Below are 27,855 nucleotides of genomic sequence, written 5' to 3'. Positions count from 1 at the left end.
GGTTTAAAAAGGCTTCTAAAAGTTTGAAATTTCCACTTTAACATTTCAGACTTGATTTTCCCTAATGGAAAATGTATCAACCTTTACAAAATGTCCCATTCATTATAATCCACATAGTGATTCACATTTCATGTTGCTGCAGGATTATTTTCCTGATGTGAAAATAAATCTTAACAATCTGTTGATTCATGCTGGGACTAGGCTGGGTGGTATCACCTAAACACACTCTGCCTGCCTATAGATAATCTATCTTAAAGGGATACTTTGGGGTGTTTGGCAATGAGGCCCTTTATCTACTTCCCCAGAGTCAGATGAACGTGCAATGACTGGAAGTCTATGGTATGTGCTAGCATGTTAGCAGATACCATTGACTTCCAGTCCAGTGTTGGCTGCTGAAGGGAGAAAGGCTCATAATAATGGCCGGAAAAGAGCAAATGGAATGGCATCAAACACCTGGAAACCAAGTGTTTGATGTATTTGATAGCATTCCACTGATTCCGCTCCAGTCATTCCAACGAGCCCGTCCTCCCCAATTAAGGTGCCACCAACCTCCTGTGTTCCATGCATATCGCATTGTCTGGCAAAACTACCTTGAATTTCCTTTATACTGGACACAGAGACAAAAAAAAATGGTATCCACACTGGTATCTATTTGTCTGACTCTGGGGAAGTAGATCAAGGGCCTCATTGCCTAAATCCCAAAGTATTCCTTTAAGATAGATTATCTAGAGGCAGGCAAAGTGTGTTTGGGTGATACTACCCAGCCTAGTCCCAGCATGAATCAACAGATGGTGTAGAGAAAATAACATAAAACCACTTTAGTCTGCAAGCCACCGAAATTCCCCTCATGACTGGTAGTCAGTACTGGGTAAACCGTTCCTAAATATCTAGCCAATTGTGCCCAACTTCTGTGCACACGATAGAATGTCCCAAAAACGTAATGTGAGTTGGGGCTTATGTTGATGATTCTTTTCATTAGATGTGATTGCCTATACTATTTTCATGAACATAAAGAAAAACGTAGGTATGAAGTAATTCAGTCCCATGACTAGACAGTCTCCAGTGGACACATTAGGGAAAGTCAGTCGTACAACTGAATGCCTTCAACTGAAATATGTCTTCCGCATTTAACCCAACCCCTCTGACTCGGTGCGGGGGGGGGGGGGGGGGCTGCCTTAATTGACATCCACGTCTTCGCCGTTAACTGGGTTAACTGCCTTGCTCAGGGGCAGAACAACAGATTTACCTTGTCAGCTCAGGGATTCAATCCAGCAACCTTTCGGTTACTGGCCCCAACGCTCTAATCACCAGGCTACCTGCCGCCGCATAGTGAGTAGAACATGTCTAGCAAGCATGGTGCAATGGTCATGATTCTGATCTAATGAATTTTTGTATCTCTTTTTTTTTTAGTTCACCTTTATTTAACTAGGCAAGAGGAAGAGGAAGCACTCGGCCTAACACAGGATCCACATTACATCCTTGCCCACAACTTCCTCCAGTAGCCTGTGGGAGACACACTCCATCCAGTCTGAATAACAATAACAGCCCACCTTACAAGGAAAACTTGACTTTGGCCTGAACCTCAGAGACGTTACTAATAGGTAGGCACATATGTTTGCCAAGTGGAAGAGGAAATAAAATGTTATTGGTCACATACACATATTTAGCAGACACAAATCTCAAATTAAAAGGCTGGAAATAAGAAATGCATAAATATTAGGATGAGCAATGTCGGAGTGGCATAGACTAAATACAGCAGGATACAGTGTATACATATGACATAATTAAAAAATATATATTATTAAAGTGACCAGTGTTCCATTATAAAGGTGACCAGTGATTCCATATCTATGTACATAGGGCAGCATCCTCTAAGGTGCAGGGTTGAGTAACCGGGTGGTAGCCGGCTAGTCACAGTGACTAAGTTCAGTGCAGGGTACTGGATGGAGGCTGGCTGGCTATTGACGGCTATTTAACAGTCGGATGGCCATGAGATAGAAGTTCTTTTTCAGTCTTTCGGTCCCAGCTTTGATGCACCTGCACTGTATCTTTTTGGTCTTCCTGTGACATTGGGTGCTGTAGGTATCCTGGAGGGCAGGCAGTGTGCCCCTAGGGATGCGTTGGAGAGGCCGCACCACCCTCTGGAGTGCTCAGCAGTTGCGGGCGGTGCAGTACCTGGCGGGGATTCAGCCAGACAGGATGCTTTCAATGGTGCATCTGTAAACGTTTGTGAGGGTATTAGGGTCCAAGCTGAATTTCTTCAGCCTCCTGAGGTTGAAGAGGCACTGTTGCGCCTTCTTCACAACACTGTCTGTGTGGGTGGACCATTTCAGACTGTCAGTGATGTGTACACCAAGGAATTGGAAGCTTTTCACCTTCTTGACTGCGGTCCCGACGATGTGGATTGGGGCGTGCTCCCTCTGCTTTCTCCTGAAGTCCATGATCAGCTCCTTTGTTTTGTTGACGTTGAGGGAGAGGTTATTTTTCTGGCACCACTCCACAAGGGCCCTCACCTCCTCCCTGTCGGCTGTCTCGTCATTGTCGGTAATCAGGACTACTACTATTGTGTAGTCTGCAAACTTGATGATTGAGTTGGAGGCGTGCGTGGCCACGCAGTCATGGGTGAACAACGAGTACAGGAGGGGGCTAAGCACGCACCCTTGAAGGCTGAGCTGCATTAAATGCAGACAAAATTTGACTATATCTAGACAAAGAATTTCAATCGCTCCAAACGCATTGAAGATCATAGATACATTTAGCTTCATCTCAAGTTATAAAATGAATCTAACCAGATCAGCCCTACTGCATCTCAAGACCCCCATGGAGGACTCCATCTCTACTTATGGAATCACAATTTCACACGTTTCCCATTTTACATATTTGGGATTAGATAGATCTCCTTCTTTAGATAAAACCATTGCCAGAAACTTTAACAGAACTCTAAAATCATTTCAATCCGACCTCAGTAGATGGAATAAAAACCCAATTGCTTAAACCGGTAGAATATCTATTGTCAAAATGAATATATTGCCACGGCTGAATTTCTGTAGTTCAGTTCATTTTATGGCAAGGTAAGCGATCCCGGATAAAAATGTATACTTTTACAAAGAGGGAAAGATGTAGGAGGACTATCCGTACCAAACTTTAAATTGTATTTGGAGGCTTTATCATTTCGTCCATTCCTAAATTGGTTTAGACATGATTCTTCTGTCCTCTGGCTGAGTATAGAGATAAATATGGTGTCTCCTATTGCCCTGGATGAGGTGGACTTCACTGATATGTCCCTTAAACAATGTAAACTACGCTTTGGTGCTATTATTGCTCACGCAATTTATATTTGGCGCAAAATTGAAAGACAATGTAACTGGGAATCAAAATGGCATACCCATACTCACATATTTCACAATAACGCATTGTGATCTTTGAGGGCCGCCTTTTGGATCCCCCTGATGGTCTAAATGTGGAATCCGGACCCTTACCGATATCATGGACAGTAATGGTTTGAGAACATTCCAAGATTTGAAAGACACATACACATTACCAGGCAAGTCCTTCTTTCTATATTTACAATTTAGATTGGCTATGCTGGCCTATGGAGTCCGTTGGGAAACGCAACTACCTGAACATCCAATGATGTGATTGATAAATATACGGAACAAAAATATAAACGTAACATGCAACAATTTCATTGATTTTACTGAGTTACAGTTCATATGAAGGAATCAGTCAGTTGAAAGGGATTCATTAGGCACTTATCTATGGATTTCACATGACTGGGAATACAGATGTGCATCTGTTGCTCACAGATACCTTAAAACAAATGGCCTCCCCCCCATGGGCCTCACAATCTCGTCACTGTATTTTTGTGCATTCAAATGCATTTGGGTTCGTTGTCCATAGCTTATGCCTGCACATACCATAACCCCACCATGGGGCACTTTGTTCACAACTGTTGACAAACTGTTGGCAAACTGCTCGCCCACATGATGCCATATAAGTGGTCTGCGGTTGTGAGGCCGGTTGGACGTACTTCCAAATTCTGTAAAACGACGTTGGAGGCGGCATCTGGTAGACAAATGAACATTAAATTCACTTGCAACAGCTCTGGTGGACATTCCTGCAGTCAGCATGCCAATTGCACACTCCTTCAAAACTTGAGACATCTGTGGCATTGTGTTGTGGGACAAAACTGCACATTTTAGAGTGGCCATTATTGTCCCCCACCACAAGGTGCACCTGCTGTTTAATCAACTTCTTGATATGCCACACATGTCACAGGGATGGATTGTCTTGGCAAAGAAGAAATGCTCACTAACAGGGATGTAATTCAATTTGCGCACAAAATTGGACAGAAATGCGCTTCTTGTGCGTATGGAACATTTCTGGGATCTTTTACTTCAGCTCATGAAACATGGGACCAACACCTTACATGTTGCATTCATATTTTTGTTCAGTGTAAATTATCTGGGCTTACTAAAGGACAACTTTTGGAAATCTCATTCTGAGCTAATCATTACAAAAGTATGGTCCACAGATCTAACAAAGAAAAGAACAAGAAAAAGACTACCAGTAGAGGGTAACACAAAGGTGGGGCATCGGGATTCATTCTAAGTAGTTTTTCTAATGATGGAGATATAGTTTATTACAATTGTTGCATTACTAGAGAACATTTGCTATGAAGAGCATTCCTGGTATACTGTGGGCAGCCTCATTTTGAAGTACTGTAGCCTTGGGAAAAAAATCTCCTTTTAATTTAAATATATTGACACAAGAAGTATGAGTAGACCTCTCATATTGAATCTCTACAAAATAATATCCAGCTGATTGCCATCAGCAGCAGTACTCTCTCAGTCTTAACTGATGCACAATGTCTATCTCATTCACTTACTCCACACTTCTTCATCTCTGGCCAACAGATGCAGGCCAAATTCTAGTCAGATACTCTGGAATTCACGCTCACTGATATTCTCTTGTCATTACATTAGCTAACACAGTGAGTGGTTATCATTTGGTTCAAATTGAGGGTTTTTCCATGACGAGATAATTTGGCTAATGCCAACGGAACCTGCTGAATGAACGCTAGGCTAACAAGCCTGTATGGACGCGGTTGAAGCTGTGATGGAAATCAAAATATCACATGCGGCCCTTCAGAGGGAACTATTAACAGTAAAGTATGTAGTTCTGGCGAGGTTTGGTGCTATGGGGTCCTAGGCAATTAATTCATTTCCAGGTTAAGACTTACATGGTCCCACTATGCAGCTTTGACTGTGACCAAACAGTATATGAAAATCTCTCAACAGTCGACAGTTCAGTTCTGCTTGCTTCATGTTTCCACAGATCACAGCAAACTGAGTTTCAACTTTTCTTCTGAGAACGAGATTGAATACTTGGAATGACGGTGCGGTGGGTTTGTGCATGTTCACTCTACATAAGGGGATTATGGGAAAGCGGGGAGCACTGTAAACCGTGTTTTGAGTCCACAGATAAGGACGCCTGAGAGGAAAACAGGCATGATTGAAGATCTTGGGGATTTTCTAATCCAAACACACTTCAGAGAGGAGATAGTTCCAGGGAAGAGAAGAAAAACAACACATAGGGTTACTGCTGTGGCTACGTAGCCTAGGTCCTATAGGAGAGGACAGACAGGACATGGTCTGACTGCAATGCGCCCCGCATGGCACAGGAAAGCCTGAATAAACTTTTACTCCGGGGAAGTGGGGCTCGACTTGTCCTGCAGATAAATCCAGGTGTCATTTCCCCCAACAGGACGATGTGTCAGCAACATGGTGGCCCCGTTCTGTTCTGTAGACAATCGCAAACAACTAACCACCACACCAAACAATGGTCTGTTAGTTGAAGGAAAAAAGAAAAATCCTAAATCCCAACCCTTTGTCGCCTGTTGCTCTAAAGATACCTCATGATGAGACCAATCACTTAGCCAGATTTCCTCCCTGGTTTCTCAGGATACACCAGAGAGTGCTGTGAGTAGCAAGGCTCAAGCCACGCCCACCTGGCAATACACATCTCTTTGCCATATTTTGGCTGTATTTGAGAAGTGCAGATGTGTTCCTCTTGGTTGGATAGAAAATTGTTGATGTTTGATTAGATTATAAAGTAAGGGCCTCCCGAGTAGCGCAGCGGTCCAAGGCACTGCATCGCAGTGTTGTGGTGTCACTACAACCTGGGGTTCAATCCCGGGAGTTCCATATGGCGCTGCACAATTAGCCCCTTTTACTCCGCAATTTCGTGATAACAATCTTGTCTCATCGAGTCCTGCATCCTCCGAAACATGACCCCCCACGCTTCGCTTCTTAACACCCGCTCTTAATCTTGAAGCCAGCTGCACCAATGTGTCGGAGGAAACACCATTCTACTGACAACTGAAGTCAGCTTGCAGGCGCAACAAGGAGTATCTAGAGCGTGATGAGCCAAATATAGCCCCCCCGGCCAAACCCTTCCCTAACCCGGAAGACGTTGGGACAATTGTGTGCCGCCTATGGGACCCGGTTGTGACACAGCCTGGGATCAAACCCCAGGCTGTAGTGACGCCGCAAAACACTGCGATGCAGGGCCTCAGACCACTGCGCCACTCGGGAGGCCCCTCTAAATATATATTCTATTAATATAAAAACAAAACATATAAAAAAGGTCCATATAGGGTTTAAAAACCTTGGCGTGTATAATTTCAAGGAAGATTTTTTTTAAATATTTAACATTCAATTGAATTCCAGAAGTCCTCCCAAAATGCCTAGATTACATAGATTTTCTGTCTCTCATTATACATTATTGTACAATTGTGCTGTAATACAGTCAATATTTGATGGATTATTTTTTATAAATAAAAAGTTGAGAATCTTACTCCATTCTACAGCTGTTACATTTTTATTTATTTGTTTAACCTTCTATCACTTTTGACGACCGTTGCTACTGTGAATTAAGTCACGCAGGGTGAAACTCACGCTCAGGTGGCTTGGAGATGCAGCCGACGAGAAAGGCTGTAGTGAGCACAGTGTAATTTACTCAGCACATCCTACTGTGGCTTAACCCAGCATTTTCCGAACTAGGGGTCACGACCCCATGTGGAGTCACTTGATTTGAAAATGAGGGTCACGTGAGAAACTCGTTTCCCTCTATCGTTTCCCTCTACAATGCCCACAAGCCTCGATAGAACAGTGTACGAGACCAGACACTAAATCTGACTGGGGGAATAAAAACATCATCAATTATTGTTATTATCCACAAAGAAGATCCTAAAAAATCATTACATGACGATCTTTTGAACTTTCCAATACCTTTCTGATGCATTTCAGTCATTTCAAACCATACTTCCTTCCCGATTGAAATACAGAGAAAAGTGCTGTCAGACTGATTTGTAATAGATTGTCATAGCCCCAATTACATCAATTTTTTTTTACATGATGAGGCCGCACATTTAAAAAAAAAAAAAAAATGGGGTCTAGGGACAAAAGAGTTTGTTAACCCCTAGTTTAACCAAAACCCTAGGAGGACGGGCTCATTGTAATGGCTGGAATGGAACGGTATCAAACACATGGAAACCACATGTTTGACTCTGTGCCATGTTTGACTCAATTTCAGCAATTACAATGAGCCTGTCCTCCTATAGCACCTCCCACCAGCCTCCTCTACCCCACTAGTACCCCAACACAAGGCATATACATAGAAAGCAAAGGTGAATTTACAAATAACACAAGGTATATTCTGTAGAGTCTAGAGGGAAGAGAGAGCGCGAGAGAGCAAGAGAGAGAGAGAGAGAGTGGTTGAATTGTCCATTCTCATAGGAAGGCTGTTGACATGCTAACTCCGGGCAGACTCTTGCTGGCCTCTCAGGGGGTTATCTCCTCGCTGCTCTCTCCAGTCTAATGGGCTGTGTAGGCTGAGAGAGAGGATGAGAGGGGTGTAGAGCAGAGGCCCTGGGTGCTGATAAGAGAGCGGAACACTACCAGGCGCAGGACTACAGGACTACAGGGCTACTGGACTACAGGGCTACAGGGCTACAGGACTACAGGGCTACAGGGCTACAGGACTACAGGGCTACAGGGCTACAGGACTACAGGGCTACAGGACTACAGGGCCACAGGGCTACGGGAATACAGGACTACAGGACTACAGGGCTACAGGAATACAGGACTACAGGGCTACAGGGCTACAGGACTACAGGGCTACGGGACTACAGGGCTACAGGGCTACAGGACTACAGGGCTACGGGAATACAGGAATACAGGGCTACAGGACTACAGGACTACAGGGCTACAGGGCTACAGGGCTACAGGACTACAGGGCTACAGGAATACAGGAATACAGGACTACAGGGCTACAGGGCTACAGGAATACAGGGTTACAGGGCTACAGGGCTACAGGACTACAGGACTACAGGAATACAGGAATACAGGAATACAGGAATACAGGGCTACAGGACTACAGGACTACAGGGCTACAGGGATACAGGGCTACACAGAGGCAAACTGAGACATATTTTGGCAGGGGCTTCAAAAGATACCTGTTTGCCAACAGTGCACGAGCACTGTGCATTACAGCTACTGTGTCCTGGATGCGTCCACTAGGTCAACTGTACTGGGTCAGGCGCAAGCTCTATTTGGATTTTGCATCCAAATAGTTGTATCCAGCAGACTTTTGAATAAAGTATCACTTTTTACAGGATAAAATGACAAAGTTGTCACTCACAGCATCAACAGAGGCCCACGAACCCAGTAAAAAAATAAAAAACATAACCAGAAGTTACAAGTCTTTCCCCCCTCTTAATTACCTTCCTTTTGCAGTGAGGCAAAATGACCCAAGGGCAGTGAAATACCCGTTGCCCGGTTTCCTCAATAAACATCAATGATTTAATAACACCCAGGGAGAATGTGTATTTTACTGGAGTTGAGAAGAAAATAAAACAAGTATTGATAAAACAGAGCTTTTCTTCTCGGGACAGGCAGGGGCTTGTCTGACATTGAAGGAAAGGATGGCATGGGCCTTCTAGTCTCTGTTCAGTGGTTTGGGAATCACCAAATAAGGAAGCGGATTTGTAATCAACAAACCACAGGATGGCACGGTCACTAGGAGTTAAAAAAAGAGTTAGGTTAAAAAATAACAATACTTTCTTAATAATATACTTTTGGCAACAAAATAGAGGCTTCAAGCACATCATTTATTTAGCCAAAGAAGCCTGGGTAAATAGGGTAACTAACCCGCTTCAAAGTTGCAGAGCAGGGAAGTCTACAACCAGGGAGTAGGAACCTTACATAACAATGCATTAACTCCTCTGGACAACAAGGAGGGCATTCAAATGGCTTAACGTTAATGCAAGGGAAAAAGACAATTATGGAGATTCTACAGAACACAGACGACGATAAAGAGCCTTCGACGGGAGAAAATGTTATACAGTTAACTTAGCATTTCAATGAATCTCCAATAAGTGCAGGCCAAGAGACAGGCAGCCAGGAGAGAAAGTCTACCAGCAAAATATGAAGTGTGTTTCCTAAATGGCACCGTATTTCCATAGGGTTCTGGTCAAAAGCAGTGCACAATAGGGAATAGGGTGCCATTTGGGACACACAGGAATAGTTTCCCTCGCTGAGGCCTCCGGCCAGTGGGTGACCTTGTCATGAACTCAACTGGCTCTCTGACTGACATACATAGTTCCATAAAAGAGGTATGAGGAAGAATCCACCCAGACTAAAGCTTATTCACTCAAGCTGAATCCCCCACTAAACAGTTACTGGCATCAGGTATATTAGACTTCACATTGGACTGTTTATGTATGGAAGGACTTCTTAGAGGCCATTCCCATTGGTCACACCAGGTCATTTTAACGTGGAAATGTGGGTAATATTTGGTTGAGATGATTGATCAATGAGATTTCAACCTTTATTCACCCACTTGAAAAGAGTTGAATTCCCAATGAGTCATCACTACGCTTTCAACCACCTAAAAGCACAATCAAATCAAAACAATGTCAAATGTTTTGATTAGTTGTCATCTAAATGTGTTATCTCTGCACTTTCATCCATTTAAAAGCACAACAAAGTTCAAATGGAAATACAATTTCAGATATTTTGTATTTATACAACAATCTAATGCAGGGGTGTCAAACTCATTCCATGGAGAGCCTGGTGTCTGCTGGTTTTAGTTTCCCCCTTTCAATTAAGACCTAGACAACCAGGTAAGCGGAGTTCCTTACAAATTAGTGACCTTAATTCATCAATCAAGTACAGGGAAGGAGCCAAAATCCGCAGACACTCAGCCCACCATGGAATGAGTTTGACACATGACTTAATGTGTTCTCACATCTAATAGCAGAACCAAATGACCTGGATTGCAGTTGAGATTACATTAAAAGTGCGTAATGCAAGTGATCAGTGATGTTCAAGATTCTGCACAGATTATTACAGCAATTGTGAAGATCTCCGCAGACCTGCGACCTTTGCATGCTATCTTGAACATGCACGATTTCCATGATTACATAAGACACTAGTTACAGTAGGCTAACCCCAAAATGTGGCCATGGAATGTTGAACAAATACGGTTACATTAGTTTGCTAGATAGCTTTAACTTTAGGCTATGTACTGTACTACAAAAATATTATTGAATTTTGTTTGGTTGACAACACAACCAAATAACATTTAAAGGATATCAATTTGTTGGATAGTTCCATCTGAGCCACTGGCTTAATTCTATTCTTTAACTTTTTTTTTGGTTTAGTTGGAGACGTGAATTCAACATTTAATTTGTTAATTTATCAAACAAGTTCATAGGCTATTAACTGTATAGAAAAAGTGATATTGAGTTGTGTTTGGTTGTCAACAAATTCCAGTTTGTCTACAAATTAATAATTTATATGTTGGATTTAGGTGTCCATCTCTACCAAGAATCAAAGAAAAAGAATTGGACTACATTTAAAAAAAACTTTTTTAAAGTGCATTTAAAGTTTGATTTGATTATGTCTTATTCATTAACTTCTCTAGGGTAGGGGGCAGCATTGGGAGTTTTGGATGAAAAGCGTGCCCAAATTAAACTGCATGCTACTGTGCCATAAAAGCTATAATACGAGAAAATCCAACCAGGAAGTGGGAAATCTGAGGTTTGTAGTTTTTCGACTCTTACCCTATCAAATACACAGTGTCTATGGGGTCATGTTGCACTTCCTAAGGCTTCCACTAGATTCCACTCAGATTATTGCATGGTTTGCTTTTTCCGTAAAGTTATTTTGAAATCTGACACAGCGGTTGCAATAAGGAGAAGTATATCTTTAATTCTGTGAATAACACTTGTATCGTTTATCAATGTTTATTATGAGTATTTCTGTAAATTGATGTGGCTCTCTGCAAAATCAGATGTTTTGGAACTACTGAACATAATGCACCAATGTAAACTCAGATTTTTGGATATAAATATGAACTTTACCGAACAAAACATACATGTATTGTGTAACATGAAGTCCTATGAGTGTCATCTGATGAAGATCATCAAAGGTTAGTGATTAATTTTATCTATATTTCTGCTTTTTGTGACTCCTCTCTTTGGCTGGAAAAATGGCTGTGTTTTTCTGTGACTTGGCTCTGACCTAACATAATCATTTGGTTTGCTTTCGTCATAAAGACTTTTTGAAATCGGACACTGTGGCTGGATTTACAACAAGTGTATCTTTAAAGTGGTGTAAAATACATATATGTTTGAGGAATTTTAATTATGGGATTTCTGTTGTTTTGAATTTGGCGCCCTGCAGTTTCACTGGCTGTTGACAGGTGGGACGCTACCATCCCACATACCCTAGAGAGGTTTTAACAAGCTGGAATTAAAGCCAGACTAAGTCAGTGGCACAGATGGAACTATCCAAGCAGAAGATACATCTCCTTCAAATGCTGATATTTGGTTGCATTTACAACCAAACACAATTCAACATGCAGTTTGTTGGATTCATGTCTCCAGCTCAACCAAAAATCTAAGTTAAAGAATAGGACTAAATCTAATCAAATTTGTAATGCACTTTAAATAACGTCTGATTTGATTTAGTCCTATTCTTTAACTTTGATGTTGAGTTGAGCTTGAGATGTGAATCCGACATAATAATGATTAACTTGAAGATTACATTTGAAATCAACCAAAGCTTGAAACCCTAGGCCTCTATGTATTGCCTATTTTTAGTTGAACTGTGGGTTGAATTGAAACCCAGCAGCTGTTGATGACTTTGCAAATACTATATAGGCCTCAATAGTATCATTGACGATACTATTCAATTTGCTCTTTTAAACCTACCTTTTAGAATGACTTCAATAGCAACAGTGAATATATTTAGTTATTAAGAGGTCTCTGAATAATCATTCTCACAATAGCACAGTGGTAGTCGTCAGTGACAAATATAAAAGCGGGGCTTTGTTAAAACCCTGGACGGGAGACCAAATGAATAGCTATAGTTCAACTCTCCAGTAGGAGGTGCTGCCCAGCCTTGTTTATTTTTATATAGTGGCTATAACGTTGAAGATCGGATGTTACAAAAATTCAACATGTTTCATACAAGGTTTGTCTATGTTGAAATTGGCTACAATGATGACAAAATCCTGTGGTTGAAATTTCACCCTTAATCCAATGTATTTTCCACATAAATATCTGCGTCACAATACCACTGACAAATTACGTGGGAACAATGTTGATTCAACCATTTTGTGCCCAGTGGGTTGACACCATGGACATTCATATTTTAGGATAATTGTAGCCCTTGTCCTACACTTAAAACTTAGCTCGTGGGTCAGTCAAGATCTAGCATAATTCCACGAGGGATGAAGAGAGCAAGATTTCTGGGCAGAATGTCACAGCAACATACTAGTAGTTTTGGATGATGTGTGTTCCAAAAAACAGGCTAGCAAAGATCTAGGGGAGAGAGAATAGGGAGGAAGAAAGAAAGGGAAACAGAGTTTCTCAGGGTCTCCTGTTGCATCAGGCAAGGTGGTACTAGGAGAGGAGCAGGCTATGGTGCTTCTGCTCATGTCAGCACATGCTCAGTCCTGCTGTACCAGCTGAGGTGCAGCTGTGTTTGGAGTCTGCCCTTCCGCCTGACACGGACGCAACACACATGAAAGCGAAGCACACGCTCCCCATAACAACCACAACCGCAAAGCACACTGCATTGCGAGAAGAAATATAAGAGGTTTGTTTGTAGAGCGGAGTGACAAAACAAATTATTTTCTGCTTTATTAACTGTGAGTGCCAAATACTCTGCACACAAACACTATTTTGATGCTCTCCAACAAATGAGTAAGAATGGTGGGAGAGAATGAATACATTGTAAAATTAGATGCTTGAGGCTTCACAATCAACTTGAAACAAGATGAAGAGTACAATTTTGCATGGGAACCCTGAATGGAAATGTGTACCCCCAAGGCACAGGGCAATCAATCTCTGGGGTGAATAAATCATAAAGAGGCCCATACTGTGAACTATGAAAAAAAGAGTCCTAACCTCTGTGACCTCTGTCCACCCAGGCCCCATTTGTCACACCTCACTTCTACTGCAGTGTAAATAAATGCTGCCTGCACTACCTATAGTGTCTGCTGCACTCCATATGTGCACAGCCATGTGTGTGTGTGTGTGTGTGTGCGTGCGTGTGTGTGTGCACCTAAATATGTTTGAGGAGGCCAGGGCAAGCCAGCCACTTCAGGATAGCATTGTCCTCAGAGACAAGATGGCCTCCTTTGCCTCCTGGGGGGAGAACTAAGTCAACAATGCAATGTTTGTCAAGCCAAGTCTTCACCCAATTAGCTCAAATTATTGAGGCCCAACTTTCTAAACTGCTGTTTGCACTGCAGTGCACCAGGGACCCTAGGTGGGGGCCTTATTGTGTGAATCTTGACTGCTGTGCAGTGAACAACAGGTAAGCTAGTCAATAGAAAACGTATTATTGCTAATCGGTTTAGAGTGTCTGTATTTTGTTTGAACATAGAAAACTGGGTGGGCAGGCAAAAATATGAAACACTGTAAATCACTGAACTGTTGCAATTCACTCACTGAAATACTGTATGTGGTCATTTTGGCTTTGGATCCCTGCATCTAAATCTCAACACACAGACAGATCTGGGGTGACAAAGCAGAAGCACACAGTAACAGACGGCTCTCTATCCACCGGATGTGTACCAAACTCACTAAAAGTGGCAGTAATAAAGCCTCTCGTGAAAAAGCCAAACCTTGACCCAGAAAATATATTTAAAAAACTATCGGCCTATATCGAATCTTCCATTCCTCTCAAGAATTTTAGAAAAAGCTGCCTTCTGAAGACAAACAATGTATACGAAATGTATACGAAATGCTTCCGTCTGGTTTTAGACCCCATCATAGCACTGAGACTGCACTTGTGAAGGTGGTAAATTACCTTTTAATTGCGTCAGACCGAGGCTTTGCATCTGTCCTTGTGCTCCTAGACCTTAATGCTGCTTTTGATACCATCGATCACCACATTCTTTTGGAGAGATTGGAAACCCAAATTGGTCTACATGGACAAGTCCTGGCCTGGTTTAGATCTTATCTGTCGGAAAGATATAATTTTGTCTCTGTGAATGGTTCGTCCTCTGACAAATCAACTGTAAATGTTGGTGTTCCTCAAGGTTCCGTTTTAGGACCACTATTGTTTTCACTATATATTTTACCTCTTGGGGATGTCATTCGAAAACATAATGTTAACTTTCTCTGCTATGTGGATGACACACAGCTGTACATTTCAATGAAACATGGTGAAGCCCCAAAATTGACCTCGCTAGAAGCCTGTGTTTCAGACATAAGGAAGTGGATGGCTGCAAACTTTCTACTTTTAAACTCGGACAAAACAGAGATGCTTGTTCTAGGTCCCAAGAAACAAAGAGATCTTCTGTTGAATCTGACAATTAATCTTGATGGTTGTACAGTCGTCTCAAATAAAACTGTGAAGGACCTCGGCGTTACTCTGGACCCTGATCTCTCTTTTGACGAACATATCAAGACTGTTTCAAGGACAGCTTTTTTCCATCTAAGTAACATTGCAAAAATCAGAAACTTTCTGTCCAAAAATGATGCAGAAAAATTCATCCATGCTTTTGTTACTTCTAGGTTACACTACTGCAATGCTCTACTTTCTGGCTACCCGGATAAAGTACTGAATAAACTTCAGTTAGTGCTAAATACGGCTGCTAGAATCCTGACTAGAACTAAAAAATTTGATCATATTACTCCAGTGCTAGCCTCCCTACACTGGCTAGCCTCCCTACACTGGCTTCCTGTTAAGGCAAGGGCTGATTTCAAGGTTTTACTGCTAACCTACAAAGCATTACATGGGCTTGCTCCTACCTAACTCTCTGATTTGGTCCTGCCGTACATACCTACACGTACGCTACGGTCACAAGACGCAGGCCTCCTAATTGTCCCTAGAATTTCTAAGCAAACAACTTGAGGCAGGGCTTTCTCCTATAGAGCTCAATTTTTATGGAATGGTCTGCCTACCCATGTGAGAGACGCAGACTCGGTCTCAACCATTAAGTCTTTACTGAAGACTCATCTCTTCAGTGGGTCATATGATTGAGTGTAGTCTGGCCCAGGAGTGTGAAGGTGAACGGAAAAGCTCTGGAGCAACGAACCGCCCTTGCTGTCTCTGCCTGGCCGGTTCCCCTCTCACCACTGGGATTCTGTGCCTCTAACCCTATTACAGGGGCTGAGTCACTGGCTTACAGGTGCTCTTTCATGCCGAGGGGTGCGTCACTTGAGTGGGTTGAGTCACTGACGTGATCTTCCTGTCTGGGTTGGCGCCCCCCTTGGGTTGTGCCGTGGCGGAGATCTTTGTGGGCTATACTCGGCCTTGTCTCAGAATGGTAAGTTGGTGGTTGAAGATATCCCTCTAGTGGTGTGGGGGCTGTGCTTTGTCAAAGTGGGTGGGGTTATATCCTTCCTGTTTGGCCCTGTCCTGGGGTATCATCGGATGGTGCCACAGTGTCTCCTGACCCCTCCTGTCTCAGCCTCTAGTATTTATGTTATATCTGGAGTACTTCTCCTGTCTTATCCGGTGTCCTGTGTGAACTTAAGTATGCTCTCTCTAATTCTCTCTTTTTCTCTTTCTTGCTCTCTGTCGGAAGACCTGAGCCCTAGGACCATGCCTCAGGACTACCTGGCATTATGACTCCTTGTTGTCCCCAGTCCACCTGGCCGTGCTGCTGCTCCAGTTTCAACTGTTCTGCCTGCGGCTATGGAACCCTGGCCTGTTCACTGTGATTACTATTATTTGACCATGCTGGTCATTTATAAACATTTGAACATCTTGGCCATGTTATGTTATAATCTCCACCATAGCCTGGTTCCTCTCTAGGTTTCTTCCTAGGTTTTGGCCTTTCTAGGGAGTTTTTCCTAGCCACCGTGCTTCTACACCTGCATTGCTTGCTGTTTGGGGTTTTAGGCTGGGTTTCTGTACAGCACCTTGAGATATCAGCTGATGTAAGAATGGCTATATAAATACATTTGATTTGAAATTTGATTTGAACAGACTAAATCGCTTACTTAATATACCACATGGCCTGACACAAAGCATGGCCTGACACCCTGGACTCTATCACTAGCTATATCAAGATGTTGCATAAGAGTTAAAAGGGGATCGTTTTACAGGATTAAAAAAGAACAAGTTTATGACAATGGGCACACATGCTGTATATGAGCTCAGAAATCCAGGGCAACCTCCCCCTTACACACAACAACCAATGAAGTCAGGGGACACTTGTGGCTGTGGTATTCTATACCGGGAGGGAGGGCTCACAGAGCCAAAATAGTCAGCAGTGCTCAGTTCTGATGTCAGACAACCAGAAAACAAAGTGGCCTCCAAACTCCAAACTGCTCGTATTATCACGAGAAGGACAGGGTGTCAGGTTCATAGAGATATACCATGTTCTATATCTATGATCAGGACAGGCCCTCGACTACCCTGGACAGATGCTGGTGGCTTCATCAGTGTGTTAACAATAAAAGCCTTTCACTGAAATGATCCCCAACATAAGATATGTATGGTTAAAGGCAGGATGAGAGCAGTTGATTGAGTTGTATTGACATTAACCAGGTTTCCATCCAACATTTTCATGCGAGTTAAGTACATGTCGGATAGAAAAATGTAATGACACTGCCTGATGGAAACAGAACATTTGTCGGTAAACTTTCCAAATGTCGCCAACACAAAATATGCTATGCGGGATCTTTTTGTCTGTAAAATTAATTACGAGAGAAATATCGGTGGAAACGCTTTTACGCTCAAACACTGATATGATAACCATTACATCGAAGTAAACTTTCAGTCACACGATGACATGTAGTGTGACCCTTCCACTACGACTCGTCGGGAAACGATGCAGTTTATTAGGCTACAGATGAAATAAATGATGATGAACTTCACAGGGTTGTGGAAGTGAAAGTTGATGATCCTTTACAGAAAATATCAACGGTCTTATTCTGGTGACATGATCATTGATGCTTGGCTTTTGTCCATAATAATCTCATCATGTATGTAGGCTATACCTGCACTGTATCTGTGAGCAGTTGACTAGAGCGCACATGCCAATACCATTGTGGGCACACTCACTATACAAAGCCAATTTTTTTGTGAGAAACCATCAGTAGAGTTGAAAATGCAATGGAAACCCATTTAACTTGTTTTTTTTTTATTTGGTACATGGGAATTTAATGTATTATGACATCAAGCTCAGCCTTTTATCTGCAACAAAGTCAATTTGATGGGAGCACATCTCTCGTGGGAAAATGCGCATATTGTTTTTAATCCGATTTTAGAATATTCACATGAAAATCTGTAGCTAATTTGATGGAAACCTAGCTATTGATTGTTTGAGTTGATTGCTAGAACTGGCCCTCACATTCCAGACGTGTGAAGGGGGCCCTATACTAACATCAGTACATATGCTTAATTGAATCAAGTGTCAAGCCTGTCACAGTGCAGAGTCAAAACGCTGGAAAAAGATACTGCTCCTTGTCCCAGATAATTCAATTATGCTGCTATTGTCACCGAGGTTACTTGTAAAACTATGGAAGCCATCTGCCATTACCAACAAGACGTTGAGTCAAACTGTATAACATTCCTGCCAAATGAAAAAAAAAATAATAATAAGTTGATCTTCGATAGCGATTGATGATATGCTTGAAAATGCACCCGAAACAGAAAAACCACATACTTCAGCCAATTGGACATAACAACAACACTTTCCATTATCGTCATGTAAACCACAGGAACTACAGTGGGCTCTTCTGAAAAGGCTTAACTTTTGATCAAATTAAAAACAGAGTAGTAGCAGACAGACAGGCAGACAGACCGTGACAGATTTTTCTGTTAGAGAACAAATAGGCGAGAAACCAGACATGATCTCGGGTATAGTCTAGTAATTATTCTCATAATGTTTGATAAAGTGGCAACTCCTACAATGCACATCACTTGAATGCAGGGCCAGGCTACATCTTATACATGATCCTTATGATCCAAGGACTGTGAAGCTCTGTCTGAAGAGGTATTCACAGACCATTTTGAATGAATTGAAAACATTATGTCACTAGCACAAGGACTGTATCAAGTTGAAAAGTACACGGATGAATATTTATACAAGCACAAGTGGCATGATCAAAGTATATTGACACAATGAAGATATGTTATAGACACCAGTATTTCCCCCAAGAAAAAAAGCTGTTACAGTTGATTTTATTGCACAGTCACTAATAAGCAACCAATTCTAGATGCTGACCAGTTTCTTTCACTACCCGTCCATCATTATTTTATGTAGCCCTAGGTTACCTTTATTGTCTGCAGCTACCACCTATAACTGAATAAACGTAATAATCAGTTCCTTCTGGGTACCAAGTGAGTTAAATTAGCTACCATTGCATCATTTTGCAAATACTGGAAATGTGGTCAAATTTTGCTAATTTTCCTGAAGTGTTTCAAGTGAAGTGAGTGTGATTCAGATATAAGTTTGAGACTATGAATAGACTGTTTCTATGGACAGAATTAGATCAACTCTATTCCACTAGAGATTCTAGTTTGTCACATTACTTTTAACAGCATCTTTATGAAAAGTATAATTAGTGTGTGGGGAATTATATATGTTCAACTATGGTATATGTAACAACACTTGAACTGAAACACTCAAGTAACAAATAGCCAATACGTTTCATATTTTGTAATAACATTTTGAAAATAATTAACTAGGTTTCTTTTCTTTGGGAAATAAATAAGGTTGCTGTGCGTGCAACGGTGTGAGCACTAGAGCAGATGATCTACAAAAGCTGGTTTACCAGAAATAAATGAAACTTCAAAATAAAAGTATGCAAAAAATAACTTACATTCACTAGATGACAGGTAAATATCAACGAGACGATAAGTCCAGAGACCTTGTGGATCCGCGTGCCCATGTTCCACCAACCCAGCACAGGCTGCAAATGCTGGGGAAAGGAAAATCAATGTCTTTCACTTCTGGCCACTGAAGTAATATAAAGGTGCGCCTCAACACTTTATACGTCCCACACGCGGTGGGACTTCATCAACAGAGAATTGTCCCTTTGTGCGTTTTGTTATGGAAGCAGAACAAAAATATTTATCAAAAGTGCCGTGAAATAGATAGATCGGTTTGCGTCACTTCGGACCCACTGTCTTTTGCACTCAAAACTTCGACTTGTAATGCGAGCGCAAGTCAGTGAGTCACTGGGAAGTCTGACGCTATTGAGACACACGAGCCACTTCCCTGCATAAAAGGCGGAATGGAATTCAGGGAGTGCTGCTGATAGGCAGTCTCAATCACTCCGTGAGGAGACGCCACATAGGACATATTTAGCGTTACAGTTTTTTTTAAAAACACATTGGTTCAAAATGTGTTATAAAGTTAAAATAACTGGATTTAATGTATAGATTAATACGTTAAATGACTCACCAATTTAAAATCCACTCGGATGCAAATGTTGTACTTTATCCTAATCACTTGACTGGTCACACAATGATGCCCTCTTGGCATGTATTTTAGATCTACTCTCATGCCCGCGAAAGACGTGTGGCTCGCTTTTTTTTTTCATGCATAACCACAATCCATACCAAAAGTGGTTTGAGGAGAGAGCTATATTTTGATACTACACGATGTGGATCACTTTACCTTTAAAGCATTAACTATTCCAGTTGAAATTACTGTAGCCTGTAGGCCTATGTGGAAAGTTTGCACCAGTGGTTTAGGCCTACCTTGACGCTGGTGAAGTCTGCACATCGGCGCCCTCTGTTGATCTCAAATCAGTTGCCCTTGAATCAATTGCCCTTGTGGGCCAATCATGAAGGCTTGATGACGTTTCTCCACTGCATATCAGATCATTTATGTGATTAACAGTACATTACGAACATACTATTCTTCATGAAATCAGCACACAAAATCATAATTGCGCAAGTACTTTTCTAAAATGATAATAGTGTAAGCCTAGAGTAACAATTGAATTATAACTGAAAAAATTGTGCAACTGGACTCCATTGCAAACAAAAAGAGACTTGCTCTAACAGTTCGAGCCTACAGATTAACTATTAAGCCTACTAACCTTTAGGCCTGAAGCACGTAGGCCAGGTCTGGCTATTTTCAACCCCATGCTCCATCCCCTGAACAACTACAGAGAGAGCATTTACTGACAGTGGATTTATGTTTTTGTTCATTCATATCCATAATTGGTACAAAGAACGCCTCCATCTCAAGAGATCACACCGAGCAGCTGCTGTCAATTAAGAGTTTAACCCTGGCATTTCAGCTGCAGCTTGTTCCACTATGTTTCCACTCCTCAAAGGCTGCAACAACACTGATTAACAGAAGAGATATGTGTAGTTACATAGGCATGCATGGTACAGTGTAAGTACGGTGTCATACGATGTAACTACACTATAATTACATTATACCTGCATTTAATGTATATGCATTACACAGTGCAATGTGGAACCAAAGTTACATGGAATTCAGGTGCCAAAGTTGCATTGCACACCACCGTTATATGAACACAAAAACACATACTGAAAATTGTGATCGGCCCCAGGGTTAGAGCTGGCTCCTCTGCTCTTCCTTGGCATTTAACCTGCCCCAGTTCCTAGGACGACGAAAACGGTGTGCAGGATGAGAGACTACAGGCTCGTCCGTAGTGCATGCGAGGCACACTGGACCCACTCCAATTTTCCTACCGCTCCAACAGATCCACAGAACATGCCATTTCCATCGCTATTCACATGGCATGACATCTGGACAAGAGTAACGCCTACAGCATCAGTCAAAAGTTTGAACACACCTTCTAATTCAAGGGTTTTATCTTTAATATTTTCTACATTGTACAATAATAGTGAAGACATCAAAACTATGAAATAACACATATGGAATCATGTAGTAACCAAAACAAAGTGATAAACAAATCTAAATATATGTTATATTTGAGATTCTTCAAAGTAGCCACCCTTTGCCTTAAGTTCCTCAGCGTCCACAACCACAAGGCCCTCCAGCGGGTGATGAAGACGGACCGTGCTCCCACCCATCCAGGACATCTACTTGAAATGGTGCCTGAGGACAGCATCATCAAGGACCCCTCAAACCCCAGCCACAAGCTGTTCACTCCCTTACCGTCGGGCAGACGGTATCGGAGCATGAGGACTGACACTAACAGGCTCAGAGACCGTTTCTACCTACTAGCCATCAGACTGCTGAACACTTGAACTGGACTGACCACCTGCTCTGATTCTCCATACCTTAGCACACATGCACTCACACAGGCTTGCTGCTACCAGGCGTGTATTTACTATAGCTAACAATGCACAATTTAAACACCCCAATCCACCCCTTCCCCAAAGCACGTGTACATATTGGACTACACATTGTGCCTTCCTGTATTATACTTGTGTTAAAATGTTTATTATATTCTACTGCCTTTGACTTTATGTAAATACATATATTATTATTCTCTTGGATTCAAGAATCACAAAGGATTATTTGTGTTGCAGGACTCTGAATCCACAATGGTGTGATTTGGAATATAAATGAAAATCATCCACCATTAGATGGATTTTTATGTATTGTGGACCACAGTTCGGGAAACACTGTTTGGCATCACAGATTTGGTCTGTGTATGGTATGTACACAGACCAAATCCTCAACGTCTGACTCACAGACTCCATCTATTGGACACTTACCTTTACATCCTTCAACTGTGTGAAGTATTCAAATGTAATAGAGACATAAGCAGTACTATATTTATATCTAGGTGTGAATTCTTTTCCCAAGAAGCTCTCTCCTCTAGTGCAGCCAAATGTGCATGGCTTCCAGCCGAGATACTCCAATGATAGATTCTAGCGTTTGCATCATTAGATTCGGGGAATAGACAACTGAGCTAAAAATGACAATTGACTAAGGCTACAGACATAGTGAGCCAGTCAACTCTACAGTCTCTCATTAAATTGAGTGAATGCAACGGTAACCTTCAAATACATAAAAAACTGTATAGAAAGACAACCAGAACAGAGCATTACACAATTACATTTGGACATCACAACATTCAGCTATAGGGCATTAATACCCATTCACTGAACACCCATTCACCTAAAACTAAATCACTCAAGATGAAAACAACATATTATAAACATTAGAGGTTCTGGCTAACAGTAAAGGTCGTCAAATCAAATCAAAGGTATTTATAAAGCCCTTTTTATATCAGCAGAAAGTGGTTATACAGAACCCCAGCCTAAAACCCCAAACAGCAAGAAATTCAGAAGCACGGCGGCTAGGAAAAACTTCCTAGAAAGGAAGGAACATAGGAAGAAACCTAGAGAGGAACCAGCCTCTGCGGGGTAGGCCAGGCCTCTTCTGGCTGCGCCAGATGGAGATTATTTAGAGTACATGGCCATTAAGGCCAAATCGTTGTTCAAATGTTCATAGATGACCAGCAGGGTCAAATAATAACCACAGTGGTTATAGAGGGTGCAGTACCGATTCATTTTTTGCAGAGCGCTTCAAGGAAAAACATTGTTTTTGGGTCTTGTAAGAGCAAAAATTGAGTGTAAAACAAGAAAAGAAAGAACATTTTAAAAGGAACAAACGTTCAATTCCAATCTTGGTCCTTTTGTTCACATATCCAGATAAACATTGGTAGAGGATATTTTTATTAATGGCACATGAAGAGACAAATGTTTCCTGAGAGTGCCGTCATGCCTGGATTGGTCTCTGGCAGGGCAGGACTTGAAAGTAGAGAAGTTTGCGTAGAAAGTTAAAGGAACCAGGCATCTGTTTGTAGAGGCCTTTGGCTGAGTTTTGTGAAACTTCATGGTTTACCTGACCACAAACAAAAACATGAATAGCTTCATAAGAGAATATCCTTACTGCCGTTCAAAATAAAAATACAGCTTTATAACAACATTTTTTTTAAAAAACTATAAATTAACTGTATTGTCATTTTTTCTTTACAATATTAAAAACAACAAACTCACCATCATTAACATGGTGACCAGGTCATTATCGGCAGCATTGTCTTCTAAGACGTTATCCAGTGTTTCTACATACCAGGAGCCAGCTTGTGTATCTCTCCAGGAGACGTAACCTGTTCAAGTCACACAGACAAACAGCCATCAGGGCGACAGGCATACAAATGACACTTTCTTGCGATTGATCACCACAAATAAGTATTGTATTTGAGAGCAACCCCCCTCCCCCCCCCCACACACACCTGGGAAGGTGGAGTAGGACACCAGTATGTCACTAGGTGTGGGCAGTGTGGCCCTAGCGTCTGGCTCATCAGACGGAGTGCTCAGAGAGTCACTGCTGGAGGACATGGGCATGGCGTCCGTCTGGTCATCTGTTCCTCCAATACAAGGCCTATCCTCGTCAGGAGTCACCTCAAAGCCTGTGTCTCTCTCACCTGCCAGACCACAACGCATATGCATTATCTTTATTAGAGATATAGATCATGAACGTAATAGACATAGTAACATCCCATCTACAGTACCAGTCCAAAGTTGACACAGCTACTCCTTCCAGAGTTTTTCTTTATTTTTTACTATTTTCTACATTGTACAATAATAGTGAAGACATCAAAACTATGAAATAACACATATGGAATCATGTAGTAACCAACAAAAAAAAGTGTTAAACAAATCAAAATATATTTTACATTTGAGATTCTTCAAATAGCCACCCTTTCCCTTGAGGACATCTCTCAACCAGCTTCATGAGGTAGTCACCTGGAATACATTTCAAATAACAGGTGTGTGTTTTTAAAGTTAATTTGTGGAATTTCTTTCCTTTTTGATGGCTTTGAGCCAATCAGTTTGAGCCAACAGAAAATAGCCCTATTTGGTAAAAGACCAAGTCTATATTATGGCAAGAACAGCTCAAATAAGCAAAGAGAAACGGCATGAAGGTCAGTCAATCCAGGAAAATTTCAAGAACTTTCAACGTTTCTTCAAGTGCAGTCCCAAAACCATCAAGCACTATGACGAAACTGGCTCTCATGAGGACCGCCACAGGAAAGGAAGACCCAGAGTTACCTCTGCTGCAGAGGATAAGTTTATAAGGTCTTTGTGAGATGCAGAGTAGGTGAACGGATGATCTCTGCATGTGTGGTTTGCACCTTTAAGCATGGAGGAGGTGGTGTGGGGGTGATTTGTTGGTGACACTGTCAGTGTAAGGGCTATTTGACCAAGAAGGAGAGTGATTGAGTGCTGCGTCAGATGACCTGGCCTCCACAATCACCCGACCTCAACCCAACTGAGATGGTTTGGGATGAGTTGGACCGCAGATTGAAGGAAAAGCATCCAACAAGTGCTCAGCATATGTGGGAACTCCTTCAAGACTGTTGGAAAAGCATTTCAGGTGAAGCTGGTTGAGAGAATGTCAAAAGTGGTTGAGAGAATGTCAAAATGTCAAGTGTGCAAAGCTTTCATCAAGGCAAAGGGTGGCTACTTTGAAGAATCTCAAATATAACATTTTTTTAGATTTATTTAACACCTTTTGGTTACTACATGATTCCATATGTGTTATTTCATAGTTTTGATGTCTTTACAATGTAGAAAATAGTACAAATAAAGAAAAACCCTTGAATGAGCAGGCATGTCCAAACTTTTGACTGGTACTGTAGATATTAGTATCCTAGCCTGGACTCCAGCAGTTCTAGGTTTCTCAAACATGAATCCGGGGTGGTGACTGACAGAGAGAGACTGGTTTCCCCAAAATATTTCCTCCACTGTTGGAGATGTAACCCAGTGTACAGACTAGTATTACATCACATTTATAACACTATTGTTACAGTGCTGCATAAGCAGTACTAAGGGATCACTAAGCATAAGAAACTCCTACAGCAAAGTTGTCTTACCTCCCCCACAGGCCTGGATGAAGAAGAGCTTGGGCTTGCCCTGTAGGGATGGGCAGTTCTGACCATTGAGGTAGTTTGTGATGAGCTGAACTGGGACATTGGGCCCGTCCACTCCATGCACTGCACCAGGGAAGCGATTGTGACTTACCTAAAAACAAATGCAATGAAATAACATTATTCATCTCCAGAAAGACAAACCTTTCTACTTTCTATGCATTTGTAAAAAGATAGAAGGAGTCTCTTACCTCCGTCCCATGTGATAGCATGATCACCACACAACAATCACATTGTGAATGATCCTTCTTGGACAAAGCTGATAGCTCCTGCCTTATTTGCTGAAATATAGTTATTACTGTAAGCATTAGATCATTAGGCCAGTATCTAAGTTAAACATGAATATATATAAAGGAGGGTAGCTGAGGAAATACTCACCTTCTGTTTCAGGTTTCTCTTGACAAGGACAATAAAGTTAAGGGATTGAAATCTTCTCTCCAGTTTGTCGCAGTCTATGTTGGACCCTGTGCGGTTATTCAGCTCTGACTGAGGCTCAAAATCGACATTGTTTATGATCAGGCAGTGTCCACAGGGGCTGGCATCCATCTTATAACTCTGAGAGAACATGAAAGAAAAGCATGCATTGATTCCACAGTATATCCAAACTATAAAATTAGGGAACTGGTTAGACTCAAATTTAGACTTGTTGTAATCTTGACGAGGTAAGATACAATATGTGGATTTATATAGCATAATATGTGAAGTTAAATTCAACAGAACTGAGATACAACAACTCCGCTGGAGAGTACTGTCGAAAACCACAATGGGGAACGGATGCTACATTTAGCCTATAGTACATAGAGCCAAAAGGCAAGATAACTTACCTGAATACTGTCACGTCTAACTCTTCCTGTTGCCCTGGGTTTTCCAAACTCCCTTTCAGGGGCTGTAATAAAAATCACCACTTTTATACTTGAATATTCAGAGACATATGTCAAAGTACGTACAGAAAATTGTTGTGATCACTTACATAAACTGGGAGTGGTAGGCGTAGGCAAAGGTCTAACTGGTTGACTTGGATAGACAGGGGTTATAGGCAAAGGTCTAACTGGTTGACTTGGATAGACAGGGGTTACCACAGTGTCCACATGAGAGTCTGTCAAAATAGAGCAAAATCCAAAGCAAATATGAACATTTCAGTAGTATGGACCGACATTGCAATGAATCACAGATGATATTTAACCACATAGGCATACTTACAAACTGGCAAAGGCCTAACGACTGGCCGGACATGGACAGGCAGAGGTAGAGGCTGGCTCTGTGGTTCCCCCGCCAACAGGAGATCCGGCAGGCTATGCTGCCCTTTCTCACGAAGGCACTCTATTAAAGCTGGGAAGGCCCGACTCCCACGAGTCTCCAGGTCTCGAACCAGCTGTCTGGCTTGGTCTCGCCTGGTTCCTGATCTCTGAAATTGAGGAACAAGGCATGGGCTTGTGAGAACTGAAAGTAGCATATGATACTTGGTTAGAATTCCAGATTTCGCTGTGTGCAAAAGCATGGAAATGAGGATAGCCTAATCATAATGATGTCTATTCCTGGGATTCCTGCAAGACAGACAATAATAGTCAAGAAGAATAGCGTCACACCTTACCTTTATCTCGTCAATCATGTCTTGAGTAAAGATTCCTTTTGACAGAAGTCCATCATACATATCTGATGGGTTCAGGTCGCTCACGAGATTGACCCTATTGCGTTGGAGAATCCTTTTGTGTCTCTCCTCCATTCTGTAGGCTTATATGAGGCATGAAACAGGAACTCTGCAATGATTATGTGGCAGAGAAGAGAAATGACCAAACCAGTGCCATTTCCATAAGTGTTCCTAAACATTTATGTATTTACATGGTAGTACAAAGACAATCCCAGTACTATGAAATATTAATGAGCAATACAAACAGCAAACAGGCTGTTTGCCTTTTTGAAGGAAATTCGACTTCCGCGTTATCCCAACCCTTCCGAAAGACACACAAACATAAGTTGGAGAGGTTAGAGCAGAGGGTAGCCATACTGTGGGGCCCGTGGATCAGTTGTGGGGGTTAACGGCCTTGCTTAAGGGCACAATGGCAGGAGATGGGATCTAGGATTTCTATAATGCGGGTGCAAACTCACTAAAATGTACCTGGCTAAGACATTCACATTCACATGCTAACTTTAGCTAGCTACATAATGAAACGACATTGACCAGGGCTAAAGCAATGTTACACGGAAGTCTTGAGCTGAGTTTTACAATACAGTATATGTATACAGTTGTAAATTAGAATACAAATAACACACTGAATATAATGACAAACAGTGGTGATAAATATATATTTACCAGCTCCGTGTGATCTCCTCACAGACTTAAATGTCCCTTTCTATTTCACCACCGACTTCCTTGTTTACATCGCACATCTTCGTGATTGATGGATTGCAATAGACTCCAATTC

General features: G+C 41.8%; 2 protein-coding genes across 51 annotated transcripts in view; both read right to left on the bottom strand.

Annotated features, from left to right (window-relative positions):
• The window catches only part of LOC110491067 (basement membrane-specific heparan sulfate proteoglycan core protein), a 158,529-nt gene extending 138,753 nt beyond the window's left edge, over positions 1-19,776 (bottom strand). For all 50 annotated transcript variants that reach the window (XM_036946987.2, XM_036946991.2, XM_036946995.2 and 47 more), the window contains exon 1: positions 19,361-19,776. In XM_036946987.2, coding sequence (XP_036802882.2) covers positions 19,361-19,429 — 69 coding nt within the window. In that variant the 5' untranslated portion in view covers positions 19,430-19,776. The remainder of the gene's footprint in view (positions 1-19,360) is intronic.
• A 3,381-nt stretch (positions 19,777-23,157) lies between these two features.
• On the bottom strand, positions 23,158-27,818 carry casp9 (caspase 9, apoptosis-related cysteine peptidase; the record flags this gene model as incomplete). Its single annotated transcript, NM_001124647.1, is given in 12 exon segments — positions 23,158-23,343; positions 23,499-23,608; positions 23,735-23,926; positions 25,379-25,526; positions 25,624-25,713; positions 25,811-25,987; positions 26,257-26,318; positions 26,403-26,438; positions 26,481-26,528; positions 26,633-26,837; positions 27,024-27,189; positions 27,744-27,818. Coding segments are annotated over 11 exon segments (1,326 nt in total). The 3' UTR covers positions 23,158-23,217.
• Between the last annotated feature and the right edge of the window lie 37 nt (positions 27,819-27,855).

The sequence above is a fragment of the Oncorhynchus mykiss genome, chromosome 16 (assembly GCF_057628025.1).
Source record: "Oncorhynchus mykiss isolate SJ-2025 chromosome 16, ASM5762802v1, whole genome shotgun sequence".
NCBI lineage: Eukaryota > Metazoa > Chordata > Actinopteri > Salmoniformes > Salmonidae > Oncorhynchus > Oncorhynchus mykiss.
Note: the sequence above shows the minus strand (reverse complement) of the source record. Positions and strands in the feature narration are given on the sequence as shown.